Genomic DNA, 15,815 nt, shown 5'->3' on the forward strand with positions numbered 1-15,815 from the left:
CAACATTTTGTTCTTTTTACAGAATCTACCATAACAGAGGAGCGGGCTGTACAACTGAAAGAGTGGTTGAGAAGTAATTCTCAGCCACTCCACCAAGTTGCGACCTGCATGCAGGACACGGCAGTCTACAGGGCGAAGTGGGTGAAGGACAACACCAGTGATCTGACCATCAGTCAGATTCTGGAACATTACCCTCGCTTAACAACTAACGGCATGGTAAGAGGGAATATTGTACATTTGATGATTAATTTATGTTTTGGTAGTGTGCCACATTTAATTTGATTTAAAATGTTTTCCATTTTATAGATAGCACAGGACTTCCTTGTCTTGCACCCAAACGCTGCACCAAATTTGTTTGAGACCTGGCTCCCAGTTTATGCTGAGAAGATCCTGCAGGTGGCACGACTGGAGCGGAAGCTGGAGTTGTCGGTCGAAGGATTAACATTAGGTAAAATATTATTTAAATATTCTTTGTCAGTCGACAGTCCCTCTTGTGCCAAGAGTCCACAACCACGTTGGCGGCCTCTGTGTGGGTGTGGCACGCACAGCACACACTTTCAGGTACCCCAGGGTTTTCCTCTTCTCAGGTAGTGTCACCTTCAAATACCAGTGGGCACACCCCTTCCTCCTATAGCCTCGTCTAGACCAGGGTTTCTCAAAGTGGATTCCAGGGACTCTCTGGGTTACTTTAGTGGGGTCTAAATTGACCCTTACAAGTCTGCAACTGTGACAGTGTTACAAATGGAAACAAATGGACCCCAACTGGTCAATTATTTTCCATGTGTCATGGTTAGGCCAGCTTCTGGCTTAATGGTGGGAATAACTAAACTAACCAGCTAACTAACCAGCTGCAGAGCCGCTATTGGCTGCACATGGCGGCATAGGTTACATTCTTGTTGGCTATTGAATGACAAAATAAAGGATATGCCATTCCACCTCGTATTGATACCTATGTCTTCCTGCAGATGGCATTGGGGATCTCGCCCTGCAGCAGTTGCCAGCCTTGCTCCCCCCAACTCCATACAAAGTTGGACGTGGCCGTGGCAGTAAAACGGTGCGCCACACCATTGCTGAGTGCAAGAAGGCCTTCATCCATCATCAGCCTGTAAGTCCACCAGCACATCTAAAGGGAAACTTACCATTTTATTTTAACATTAACATATACCTGTTGTATAATTAATGAGTTTGTGTAAGTATTGAGTGTGTATAATCTACAAGCATATACAGCACACAGCAGAACACAGTAGGGCATTCATAACTACGGTAGTCGACGAGTAATCCTAAAAAGTTGACTAAATGACTAGTTGCCTAGTCATCTAGATATGACCTCACCCCACCTGAAACAATAACATGTATTAATTATTGTCAAAATGTCTCTGAAATAGGCTAACTACTGCTCTTGACAGTTTAACAATGCTATTGCTTTACAAATACAGGTATAACAGGACAAGCTTATTCCTTCTGTTAATATACCTCCCGGGTTATCTAATAAGGCAGGGGTTTTCAACTGATTATGAGCCAGGGACCACCACCCACCACCCTCCTATACCCTATACAGTACATCTCTCAATGTTTATCAACCAATGGACTACCAGTATATGAGATTTAGCCTATCGGAGACAAAACTAAGGAACATTTTGTTATCGTTGGATACCATTTTGTCCACAATACCATGCTGTGTTGATGTTTACCATAGGAGTGATAAGACGCAAAATGAATATGTTTAACAATAAGTTAACTCTTAGAATGTAAATGGACCATTGCCACCTTTTATTATTATTTTTCTTTTAATTATACACTTTTAATTCTATACTTTGTAGACATTTGGTCACTCACCCTCACTTTTCTGTGTTTTTCAGCCTGGAACCAACATGGTGGAGTATCTCCAAGCAGCCAAGAACTCCCAAACTGAACCCTACATCCTGACATTGGGCAACAACTCTCAGCAACTGGTCAAGGTCTTTGTGATAATTGATGGACAGGCTTTGGAACAGGAGAAACTTCTTCAGGCCATCGACGTCTGCTTCAAGGCCTACTACATATTTGACATAGAGTACCCGAAAAAGTGTCAACTTGTGTGGGACTTCCTACAGAGTGTCGTCTATGGAATTCCACTACAAGAGTCCAAGAAAATGGTTGAGTTTCTGCACACTAGAATTCTGGCTTGCCAGTAGAGCACACACACATAGGGTTATCTTTAATCACGTTATCCCAGTAGTCACGGCATCCCATCATTCCAGTAGTACCTTCAATCTGTCCCAGAAGTCAAGTGGTTCTTCCTAACCCGGTACTAAAATACTGATCATTTTCAATCAATGGACACTTCAGGGCTGGACATTTGAGAGAAGTGTTGGCCACACTGATCACATCCATGGGGTTTCTCTCCAGTGTGAATTTTCTGGTGTGTTATAAGGTGGGCCAATTGAGAGAAGTGTTGTCCACATTGATCACATCCATGGGGTTTCTCTCCAGTGTGAATTCTCTGGTGGCGTTTAAGGCTGGATATTAGAGAAGTGTTGTCCACACTATTATCCAGGTCCAAATGTCAATGTTTGATGTTAAAATGTTATTGTTTTCATGCTTATCTATTATAAAATGACTTTAACCCATTCTGACCGGGCACCCATTTTGGTGTCAGCATCATGTTATGCTTTAGCTATTGAAAAATAGCAGATCTACAAGCTCATATCGCGCCACCGAGTGGCGCGATACGAGCTTGTAGGTCTGCTATTTTTGAAAAATCGAAGAGCGACTGACATTTTTAGAATCTGATCTCGGGTCAGAATGGGTTAATCAGACCCAGTGTGTGTCCGGTGGAAACCTCGTGTGAATCTGATCTCAGTTCAGAATGGGTTAAAGAATCCAGCATGGTTTGTGTTTATTACATTATGCTTTGCATGACCAAATCTAGCATGTATTTTGTTATAGGTTTGTAGTTAAACTGTAGTTTAACTGTAAAGTAACACTGTATAAACCCATAATTGATTTATTTAACTCATGATTTGAATAGTATATCATAGTATAGTATATAACTTGAAGTGAAACAACCCAGAATGGTACATAATTTAACCCAGAAATGGGTAGAATATATAATGCATGATATGGGTTGCATTTACTCAGAAGTACAGTTAATTTAACCAAGAAATGGGTAGAATATATAATAAATACTATGGGTTGCATTTACTCAGAAGTACAGTTAATTTAACCCAGAAATGGGTAGAATATATAATGCATGATATGGGTTGCATTTACTCAGAAGTACAGTTAATTTAACCAAGAAATGGGTAGAATATATAATAAATACTATGGGTTGCATTTACTCAGAAGTACAGTTAATTTAACCCAGAAATGGGTAGAATATTTTAACTCATCCACTGGGTTAAAACGGACCAACCCATCTTGCTGGGTAAAATTAACTACTGCTGTGTTGGTGCTATAACTACCCAGGGGATGGGTTAAAAACTACTCAGAATGGGTTGTTTCTAACCCAGGGTTTTTATGTGTGTAAGGAGGACATACACAACATCTTTCTTTATGCTCTTTACCAGGTTGTGGAGGAATAAAACAAAATGGGCCTTTCCAAAACGGTCTAGTGCAGTGGTTCTCTTGACCTTGTAAAACTTTTTCTATGCAAACTTCTAATGAATTCTTCAATCAATCAAATCAAATATATTCAAATAAAAATAATGAGACAGAGAAATCAGTAGCCTATATGTTCACAGTGCTTTAGGATCCCTTTCTTTATGATGTGGAGTTCCCTGCTCCATGCTCATTAAATGTAGTTTTTCATGTCGGCATATTTGGTTTATTCATCTCTGCATTAACTAACTAGTGATTGTGACTCTGAGAGCACAATACGTTCTACAACAAACAAGACCCTCCGAGCTGGCAGTGTTGCCAGGTTTTGGAAGAGAAACAAGCAGCCATGTCTATGAAAACAAGTCCAAAAGAAGCCTGACTAGGCTATTATAATACAAGCCCAAAGTCGCTTATAATAAGCGGACATGGCAACATCCCAACTGCTCCGTCTCTGTGACAGTGGGGGTGACAGTGAGAGAGACGCTGTGAGCACTGAGCAGTGCTGCTGCAGAGATTTTAATACCGAAACGACGTAAATTTGACATGTTCTAGTCCGCGACTCCAGCGCACCATTACTGTTCATGTTCAACTCATCTCCGTTGTGTGCATTAGTCCAAAGCAACACTGCTGAAAGCAGCCACATGACGCAATTAAGTAACGAGTAACTGCAGCACTAAAGCGACCAGTAACTGTAGTGTGATTATCAATTTTGGAGGAGTAGTGTCGTTATATTACTCGCTACCGACCAAAGTAGTGTCGTTACAGTAACGAGATTTTCCGTTACTCGTTACACCCAACTCTGTACGTAAAGTATAATGAAATTTGGAATTTGTTTTCCTTATATTGGTTGATAATGGTACCCCAACTTTCAGCAGCTGTCACAAAGTTTCCCAAGGGAGTTGGGTTGGAACACATTTTTCTGTGATAGTAGACACCTTTATGAACACATCTGTGAAGAAAGCTAGTGGTAAGCTTTTTTTTGCAGATTTGCAACAACTAAACTAACTTTACTAACTACACTAAAAAAATTAACCAAATGGACCCTTAAGGGTCTATAACTCCGAGGGTGTTTAATGGAACCAAAAGGACCCTTAAAAGGTCTATAACTGAGTCTGAATGTGTACACAGCATGGAACCAAAATGGATATCCTGTTTGTGTGCTCGTGCGTGCGCACGTGCGTGCGTGTTTATATATATATTATTATTCACACACACACAATATCAAAGGATTATAAAATAATGTGTAACTTCCATTGTTTGGAAATGATTCACTCACAGGCTTTACAATGGTGTCCACAGCACAATGCATATCAGGGAGATATAGCCTACATTTTCTACAGGTCTAACAAGTTAGACTGATGGAAGCATAGATACGTGACTTTCTATCAATGCAATCAGTGGTGGACAAAGCTAAAATGAAATACAATTTAATTTATCACTGCATTGTTTTATTGAAATTTTGGACGTTTGAACTTTGTGTAAAACATTTTCAGATATTGAAAATCTAAAAATGTTCCTTTCAGGACTGCTGAATTTGAAGTATTTGGGACATACAGTATATGTTCATGGAGGCATATTTACACGAACGTCCCATTGGCCCTTTAGGGTCCACATTCAAGTGCTTGGTAAAAGGCCTGCGCAGAGCATAATGCCAAAGTTAATGAAATACATTTAATTTAAATATCAATGCATTGTATTTTTGAACTTTTGAACTTTGTGTAATACGATTTCAAATATTGAAAATCTAAAAATAATCCTTTTTACACCAACATGAGCAAAGCTAACATTTTTAATCGGTGTAGGACTGCTGGATTTGAAGTCTTTGGGACATACTGTAGTGTACAGTACCGGTATATGTTCATGGAGGCATATTTACTCCAACGTCCCATTGGCCCTTTAGGGTCCACATTCAAGTGCTTGGTAAAAGGCCTGCGCAGAGCATAATGCCAAAGTTAATGAAATTAATTAAAATATCAATGCATTGTATTATTGAACTTTGTGTAAGACGTTTTCAGATATTGAAAATCTAAAAATAAACCTTTTTACACCAACATGAGCAAAGCTAACATTTTTAATCAGTGTAGGACTGCTGGATTTGAAGTCTTTGGGACATACTGTAGTGTACAGTATATGTTCACGGAGGCATATTTAGTCGAACGTCCCATTGGCCCCTTAGAGTCCACATTCAAGTGCTTGGTAAAAGGCATAAACAGAGCATAATGCCAAAGTTAATGAAATTAATTAAAATATCAATGCATTGTATTAGTGAACTTTGTGTAAGACGTTTTCAGATATTGAAAATCTAAAAATAAACCTTTTTACACCAACATGAGCAAAGCTAACATTTTTAATCAGTGTAGGGCTGATGGATTTGAAGTCTTTGGGACATACTGTAGTGTACAGTATATGTTCACGGAGGCATATTTAGTCGAACGTCCCATTGGCCCCTTAGAGTCCACATTCAAGTGCTTGGTAAAAGGCCTGGGCAGCTGGAGGCAGATAGGGAAGCATGCTCATGATATCTTGATGCTTCTCCTTCTTCACTGGCAGAGGAAACTCGTACGCTATGGGGTAGATTCTACTGAATGAGGGAGCTGGAGGAGGTTGCCCTTTGCGAGGCTTTGTGACGAGCCACGGCCTCCAAGCTTCGTACAGGCTGTGGGTCTGCTTGGTGTGGAGATTCCATGGGTCTGCAGCTGGAATTGCAAAACACAACACAAAAAATATATATGTTAATTCCTATTGTGACAAGAGATTATTTCATTCAGTGCTTCTATGACAGGAGGTATTTTAACCCATTTAGACCTGAAGACGATTCTACAAAAGGCTTCTACATCCTGACAGTTTTCTGAAAAATCTATGTTTCTATGTCAGTGGTTCTCAAACTATTTCATGTCATGGACCCCCAAAAATATATGTCTTTGGCTGCTGACCCCATCTCAAAATATGCTGTTCCAAAGACACCCCAGAAGCAAAGATGTGAGTTAAAAATGTTTGCTCTGAAAGAATATATAATTTTTTCCCGTTTGTGGCGAGCTTGTAGATCTGCTATTATTCAATAGCTAAAGTATGACCCTTAAAACACCAAAAGAGGTTCCTGTCCAGAATGGGTTAAAGTCATAGTAGGATTGTGAATAATACCTGTTACTTTAAACCACATTTGTGATGTGATTAGCAGGCCAGCTGGCTTCTTGAGCACGGCATCAGGGAGAAGTCTGAAGTCTTCACTATTCATCTGCAAGACTCTAAAAGGACTCTGCATCCTTGACTGCAAGATCATCTCTGTGAAATCGTCAGGTGTGTGGAGTCTGGACACCTTGCGCCTCTTCTCAATGACGGCAAAAGACCGGTCACAGGGCAGGAAGGAGTGACCAGAAACCATGAACTTTTGCTCGATCTCAGTGAAGTAGCCCTGGGATGTTAGAAGAGACATCAGATTGAGCATTCTCCAGTTGTTGTTTTGCCCACAGCATCGGTCACTGTAGATGATAAGCCTTCGTTCCTTAGGTTTCACCAGGGGAGTGAAGGAAGACTGCACCCACTTCTGCAGACAGCTTGCTACCTCAACAGAGCCTCGGTGGGCAATCCCCTCATGCCAGAGACACATGGTTGGGCTATCTTCAGTTCCTATCTCATAAATACATAGATTATAATTTGCAAACTGACGTTGGTAATAAACATTGGAATGTGTCAGATTGGGCGTAAATACAACCCCTTGCATATCTACACATACAACATGGCAGTCAGTGTTTGCTTTAGGCCATTCTTTATCAATCTCCAGCTGGGCGTAGGCCTTCTCTGCTTTTCGATGATGAAGTTCACTTTCATTAGAAAATGTATTTCTTTCTTCATCTGATGATGCTGCTGCAAGCTTGGCAAAGTAGGAATCACACTTGGCACATGTGTCACTTCTTGGCTGGCCAAATCGCAGGTTCTGCTGTTTAAAGATGTCTCTGTACAACCAGAACTTTGCTGGGGACATTGGGTTCTTTTCTTTATAGAGTCTGTGCATACGCATAACATTAAGATCTGGGCTCAGATATTCTCTGTCTACAGTTCCCTTCATACGAGTGTAGTGGCTCAGTTCCCGTGGAAAAGAGAGGATATGTTCCTTTATACCCTCCGTCACTGCAGGATGAATGCGGTGTGGTCTGAAAATAAAGTAAAATTAAATTAAATAAAATGATCATGCTACCAGCTTAGAGTGCAGCTTCAATAGCCAAAATGCTATAATAAGAACAACAAAAACACAAAACATGCAAATAAGATATGATATAAAAATAAAAAAATAGACATGCCATTCGACCTGGCGGAGGCAATCAGTGAAATAATTTCCTGTTGAGGTGATGTGTGGCTACATGTGTCTACATGTGTCTACTGCACTGACCTACATGACCTGAGAACGATTCTACAAAATGTCTCAATCCTGACAGTTTTCTGAACAACCCATGTTTCTATGTCAGTCATTCTCAAACATTTTCATGTCAAGGACCCCCAAAAATATATGTATTTGGCCGCAGACCCCCATCTGAAAATATGTTGTTCCAGGGAATCCCCCAGAAGCAAAGATTTGAGTTAAAAACGTTCACTCTAAAATAATATATTAAGATCCCACATTTTCACGATTTTTCTAAAATAGCAGTTCTACAAGCTCGAGCCGCACTATGAGCTTGTAGATCTGCTATTTTTCAACAGCTAAAGTATAACATAATCCTTAAAACACCTAAATTTGGGGTTCCCACCCAGAATGGGTTAACTAAAATGAAATTACCTATTGCTGTGTTTTCCTCTTAAATCTTCGAGAGGAGACCTGGCCTGGCCTGGCCCGGCTGCTTGTCCTGGATTCTCTTCTCCTTCTCCCTGCTCTGGGGAGGCTGGAATCTTAGCCTGAGAGCCTAATTTTTCCTGAATCACCTGTACAAAATATAGAGAATAAATCTGAGCTCACCTGTATTTGGAAAATGTCTACATAATTTTATTGGCACATGCGGAAATGCATAATGAGACAAACCTGAATGCGACTGTTGGTGATCTGATACACAGACGTGAATGTTAGTTTACAGACATTCAGTCTCTCCCCTCTCTGCTGCAGATGTATTTGAAAGTGAAAGATCTTTTGGACTCTGTCACATCGGGGTTCCGGATTCGTTTACGTTTCACCTTGTGCTGAAATAAACAAATACACACACGAATAGTATAAACAGGATTATATATACACATATAGGATTCTGACATTATAGATCAGCTATTTTCACTACTTAATGTGGTGCAGAAACACACCACAGTGCGGTGGTGTAATGTTTAGCTATAGAATATAGATAAACGCCACCACACTGCTGTAATGTGTTTCTATGGAGTAGCCTATAGCTAAACAACACCACCACCACACTACTGTAGTGTGTTTCTATGGAGTATAGCTAAACAGTAACACCACCACACTGTGTTTCTATGGAGTATAGCTAAACAGTAACACCACCACACTGTGTTTCTATGGAGTATAGCTAAACAGTACTGTAACACCACCACACTGTGTTTCTATGGAGTATAGCTAAACAGTACTGTAACACCACCACACTGTGTTTCTATGAAGTATAGCTAAACAACACCACCACCACACTGCTGTAGTGTGCTTCTATGGTGTATAGCTAAACACCACCACCACACTGCTGTAGTGTGCTTCTATGGTGTATAGCTAAACACCACCACCCCCACACTGCTGTAGTGTGCTTCTATGGTGTATAGCTAAACACCACCACCACCACCACCACACTGCTTTAGTGTGCTTCTATGGTGTATAGCTAAACACCACCACCACCACACTGATGTAGTGTGCTTCTATGGTGTATAGCTAAACACCACCACCACCACCACACTGCTGTAGTGTGCTTCTATGGTGTATAGCTAAACAACACCACCACCACACTGCTGTAGTGTGCTTCTATGGTGTATAGCTAAACAGCACCACCACCACACTGCTGTAGTGTGCTTCTATGGTGTATAGCTAAACACCACCACCACCACACTGCTTTAGTGTGCTTCTATGGTGTATAGCTAAACACCACCACCACCACCACCACACTGCTTTAGTGTGCTTCTATGGTGTATAGCTAAACACCACCACCACCACACTGATGTAGTGTGCTTCTATGGTGTATAGCTAAACACCACCACCACCACACTGCTGTAGTGTGCTTCTATGGTGTATAGCTAAACACCACCACCACCACCACACTGCTGTAGTGTGCTTCTATGGTGTATAGCTAAACACCGCACCACCTCCACACTATCACTGATCTTATCTCTTACCTGTTCTAAACCTGAAAGAATGATGGCTTGCTGTTTTTCATATGGAACTGCATAAAACTCCGTGAACATCTGCAGCTTTCTCCCCTCAGTCAACATGACACATTCTCTTGCACAGGTATCATCACAGACTCTACCCTATTGTTTAACCGAAAGTTTGCAGTCATGATTACATTGTAGTTTATGGTGTAATTAGAATGTGCTGTTAGCAGTTTAATCACAGACGATATACACACCGTAGTGTATTATGAGTAATAGCAAACACACTTTGAACAGCTACACTCAGTCTTGCAACAAAGAAAAGACTAACGTACAACGTTACACACTGCGTTGTAGACCGCGGTGAAGTTGGTTTCAGGTTTTATATCCACCCAGTTGGATATTCGAAAATGTTAGGGACCGTCAATAAATTACAGATTGCAATTAAAAAAAAATGCAATATCTCCTAGACAAAACCACCTGGACACACCAAAACACATCACAATGTTCATTGGCCATGCCTACACTATGCACACCCTTTATTTTGATTTCTTTCCTAAACATTTATTTTTTATGAATTTCTGAAATCTAAGAAATTGAATAACTTTTTGGTCACATGACCTTTTCAATAAAATCATTGTTCAAATTATTTGTCAGTAATTCCTACATCATGCACACCCTTTATTTTGATTTTTTTCTTCAAAATGTATTTTTTATGAATTTCTGAAATCTAAGAAATTGAATAACTTTTTGGTCACATGACCTCTTCAACAAAATCATTGTTCAAATTATTTGTCAGTAATTCCTACATCATGCACACCCTTTATTTTGAATTTTTTCTTCAAAATGTATTTTTTATTAATTTCTGAAATCTAAGAAATTGAATAACCTTTTGGTCACATGACCTCTTCAACAAAATCATTGTTCAAATTATTTGTCAGTAATTCCTACATCATGCACACCCTTTATTTTGAATATTTTCTTCAAAATGTATTTTCTATGAATTTCTGAAATCTAAGAAATTGAATAACCTTTTGGTCACATGACCTCTTCAACAAAATCATTGTTCATATTGTCTGTCAGTCATGCCTACATCATGCACACCCTTTGTTTTGCATTTTCTCCTAAAAATGTATTTTTTATGAATTTCTGAAATCTAAGAAATTGAATAACTTTTTGGTCACATGACCTCTTCAACAAAATCATTGTTCATATTGTCTGTCAGTCATGCCTACATGATGCACACCCTTTATTTAGATTTTTTTCCTCAAAATGTATTTTTTATGAATTTCTGAAATCTAAGAAATTTAATAACTTAAAATGTATTTTTTATGAATTTCTGAAATCTAAGAAATTGAATAACTTTTTGGTCATATGAGGTTTTTAATAAAATAATTGTTCAAATTATTTGTCAGTAATTCCTACATCATGCACACCCTTTATTTTGAATTTTTTCTTCAAAATGTATTTTTTATTAATTTCTGAAATCTAAGAAATTGAATAACCTTTTGGTCACATGACCTCTTCAACAAAATCATTGTTCAAATTATTTGTCAGTAATTCCTACATCATGCACACCCTTTATTTTGAATATTTTCTTCAAAATGTATTTTCTATGAATTTCTGAAATCTAAGAAATTGAATAACCTTTTGGTCACATGACCTCTTCAACAAAATCATTGTTCATATTGTCTGTCAGTCATGCCTACATCATGCACACCCTTTGTTTTGCATTTTCTCCTAAAAATGTATTTTTTATGAATTTCTGAAATCTAAGAAATTGAATAACTTTTTGGTCACATGACCTCTTCAACAAAATCATTGTTCATATTGTCTGTCAGTCATGCCTACATGATGCACACCCTTTATTTAGATTTTTTTCCTCAAAATGTATTTTTTATGAATTTCTGAAATCTAAGAAATTTAATAACTTAAAATGTATTTTTTATGAATTTCTGAAATCTAAGAAATTGAATAACTTTTTGGTCATATGAGGTTTTTAATAAAATAATTGTTCAAATTATTTGTCAGTAATTCCTACATCATGCACACCCTTTATTTTGAATTTTTTCTTCAAAATGTATTTTTTATTAATTTCTGAAATCTAAGAAATTGAATAACCTTTTGGTCACATGACCTCTTCAACAAAATCATTGTTAAAATTATTTGTCAGTAATTCCTACATCATGCACACCCTTTATTTTGAATATTTTCTTCAAAATGTATTTTCTATGAATTTCTGAAATCTAAGAAATTGAATAACCTTTTGGTCACATGACCTCTTCAACAAAATCATTGTTCATATTGTCTGTCAGTCATGCCTACATCATGCACACCCTTTGTTTTGCATTTTCTCCTAAAAATGTATTTTTTATGAATTTCTGAAATCTAAGAAATTGAATAACTTTTTGGTCACATGACCTCTTCAACAAAATCATTGTTCATATTGTCTGTCAGTCATGCCTACATGATGCACACCCTTTATTTAGATTTTTTTCCTCAAAATGTATTTTTTATGAATTTCTGAAATCTAAGAAATTTAATAACTTAAAATGTATTTTTTATGAATTTCTGAAATCTAAGAAATTGAATAACTTTTTGGTCATATGAGGTTTTTAATAAAATAATTGTTCAAATTATTTGTCAGTAATTCCTACATCATGCACACCCTTTATTTTGAATTTTTTCTTCAAAATGTATTTTTTATGAATTTCTGAAATCTAAGAAATTGAATAACCTTTTGGTCACATGACCTCTTCAACAAAATCATTGTTCATATTATTTGTCAGTAATTCCTACATCATGCACACCCTTTATTTTGAATTTTTTCTTCAAAATGTATTTTTTATGAATTTCTGAAATCTAAGAAATTGAATAACTTTTTGGTCACATGACCTCTTCAACAAAATCATTGTTCAAATTATTTGTCTGTCATGCCTACATCATGCACACCCTTTGTTTTGCATTTTTTCCTAAAAATGTATTTTTTATGAATTTCTGAAATCTAAGAAATTGAATAACTTTTTGGTCACATGACCTTTTCAATAAAATCATTGTTCAAATTATTTGTCAGTAATTCCTACATCATGCACACCCTTTATTTTGAAATTTTTCTTCAAAATGTATTTTTTATGAATTTCTGAAATCTAATAAATTGAATAACTTTTTGGTCACATGACCTCTTCAACAAAATCATTGTTCAAATTATTTGTCAGTAATTCCTACATCATGCACACCCTTTGTTTTGCATTTTTTCCTAAAAATGTATTTTTTATGAATTTCTGAAATCTAAGAAATTGAATAACCTTTTGGTCACATGACCTCTTCAACAAAATCATTGTTCATATTATTTGTCAGTAATTCCTACATCATGCCCACCCTTTATTTTGAAAATCTTCTTCAAATTTTATTTTTTATGAATTTCTGAAATCTAAGAAATTGAATAACTTTTTGGTCACATGACCTCTTCAACAAAATCATTGTTCATATTGTCTGTCAGTCATGCCTACATGATGCACACCCTTTATTTAGATTTTATTTCCTCAAAATTTATTTTTTATGAATTTCTGAAATCTAAGAAATTGAATAACTTAAAATTTATTTTTTATGAATTTCTGAAATCTAAGAAATTGAATAACTTTTTGGTCATATGACCTTTTCAATAAAATCATTGTTCAAATTATTTGTCAGTAATTCCTACATCATGCACACCCTTTATTTTGAAATTTTTCTTCAAAATGTATTTTTTATGAATTTCTGAAATCTAATAAATTTAATAACTTTTTGGTCACATGACCTCTTCAACAAAATCATTGTTCAAATTATTTGTCAGTAATTCCTACATCATGCACACCCTTTGTTTTGCATTTTTTCCTAAAAATGTATTTTTTATGAATTTCTGAAATCTAAGAAATTGAATAACCTTTTGGTCACATGACCTCTTCAACAAAATCATTGTTCATATTATTTGTCAGTAATTCCTACATCATGCCCACCCTTTATTTTGAAAATCTTCTTCAAATTTTATTTTTTATGAATTTCTGAAATCTAAGAAATTGAATAACCTTTTGGTCACATGACCTCTTCAACAAAATCATTGTTCATATTATTTGTCAGTAATTCCTACATCATGCCCACCCTTTATTTTGAAAATCTTCTTCAAATTTTATTTTTTATGAATTTCTGAAATCTAAGAAATTGAATAACTTTTTGGTCACATGACCTCTTCAACAAAATCATTGTTCATATTGTCTGTCAGTCATGCCTACATGATGCACACCCTTTATTTAGATTTTATTTCCTCAAAATTTATTTTTTATGAATTTCTGAAATCTAAGAAATTGAATAACTTAAATTTTATTTTTTATGAATTTCTGAAATCTAAGAAATTGAATAACTTTTTGGTCATATGACCTTTTTAATAAAATCATTGTTCAAATTATTTGTCAGTAATTCCTACATCATGCACACCCTTTATCTTGATTTCTTTCTTCAAAATGTATTTTTTATGAATTTCTGAAATCTAAGAAATTGAATAACCTTTTGGTCACATGACCTCTTCAACAAAATCATTGTTCAAATTATTTGTCAGTAATTCCTACATCATGCACACCCTTTATTTTGAATTTTTTCCTAAAAATGTATTTTTTATGAATTTCTGAAATCTAAGAAATTGAATAACTTTTTGTCACATGACCTTTTCAATAAAATCATTGTTCAAATTATTTGCCAGTAATTCCTACATCATGCACACCCTTTATTTTGAGATTTTTCCTAAAAATGTATTTTTTATGAATTTCTGAAATCTAAGAAATTGAATAACCTTTTGGTCACATGACCTCTTCAACAAAATCAGTGTTAATATTGTCTGTCAGTCATGCCTACATCATGCACACCCTTTTGAAATTCTTCCTCAAAATGTATTTTTTATGAATTTCTGAAATCTAAGAAATTGAATAACTTTTTGGTCACATGACCTCTTCAACAAAATCATTGTTTAAATTATTTGTCAGTAATTCCTACATCATGCACACCCTTTGTTTTGCATTTTTTCCTAAAAATGTATTTTTTATGAATTTCTGAAATCTAAGAAATTGAATAACCTTTTGGTCACATGACCTCTTCAACAAAATCATTGTTAATATTGTCTGTCAGTCATGCCTACATCATGCACACCCTTTATTTTGAAATTCTTCCTCAAAATGTATTTTTTATGAATTTCTGAAATCTAAGAAATTGAATAACCTTTTGGTCACATGACCTCTTCAACAAAATCAGTGTTAATATTGTCTGTCAGTCATGCCTACATCATGCACACCCTTTATTTTGAAATTCTTCCTCAAAATGTATTTTTTATGAATTTCTGAAATCTAAGAAATTGAATAACTTTTTGGTCACATGACCTCTTCAACAAAATCATTGTTTAAATTATTTGTCAGTAATTCCTACATCATGCACACCCTTTATTTAGATTTTTTTCCTAAAAATGTATTTTTTATGAATTTCTGAAATCTAAGAAATCAAATAACTTTTTGGTCACATGACCTTTTCAACAAAAACAGGTTAACCGGCAGGTTAATATCAACTGGCGACCTTGAGGGCCACATGTGTCCCCCACCTTCACCTAATGCGGCCTGGAGGTTAATATCAACTGGCGACCTGAGGGCCACATGTGGACCCCACCTTCACATAATGCGGCCAGGAGGTTAATATCAACTGGCGGCCTGAGGGCCACATGCAGCCCCCACCTTCACATAATGCTGCCAGCATGTTATTATCGGAATAATGATATATTATTGATTTCAGCTGTTACAATTCCACTCATGCAAACATGACCCGCTTTAATTACTTCAGTCTATATTAGTAGCTTAATGACTATAGTAGGCCTACTAGTCTTATGTCATTTAAGTTCCTAAATGTAACATAAAAAGTAAAAACATATAAATGTATTTGAA

General features: G+C 36.3%; 2 protein-coding genes across 2 annotated transcripts; one reads left to right on the forward strand and one right to left on the reverse strand.

Moving 5' to 3' along the window:
* Window positions 1-213: 213 nt before the first annotated feature.
* LOC310875637 (uncharacterized protein) lies at window positions 214-2,283 on the forward strand (the record flags this gene model as incomplete). The annotated part of the gene is made up of 5 exons (XM_083788925.1): window positions 214-231; window positions 307-448; window positions 966-1,105; window positions 1,860-2,077; window positions 2,130-2,283. The coding sequence occupies 5 exons, from the start codon at window positions 214-216 to the stop codon at window positions 2,281-2,283; spliced, it is 672 nt and encodes a 223-aa protein (XP_083645051.1).
* Window positions 2,284-6,027: 3,744 nt separating this feature from the next.
* LOC310875723 (uncharacterized protein) lies at window positions 6,028-7,186 on the reverse strand (the record flags this gene model as incomplete). The annotated part of the gene is made up of 2 exons (XM_083789039.1): window positions 6,028-6,275; window positions 6,721-7,186. 2 exons carry the CDS (start codon window positions 7,184-7,186, stop codon window positions 6,028-6,030), a joined length of 714 nt encoding a protein of 237 aa, XP_083645165.1.
* Between the last annotated feature and the right edge of the window lie 8,629 nt (window positions 7,187-15,815).

This window comes from Protomyctophum parallelum (assembly GCF_964188405.1).
Source record: "Protomyctophum parallelum genome assembly, chromosome: 1".
In the NCBI taxonomy this organism is placed as follows: domain Eukaryota; kingdom Metazoa; phylum Chordata; class Actinopteri; order Myctophiformes; family Myctophidae; genus Protomyctophum; species Protomyctophum parallelum.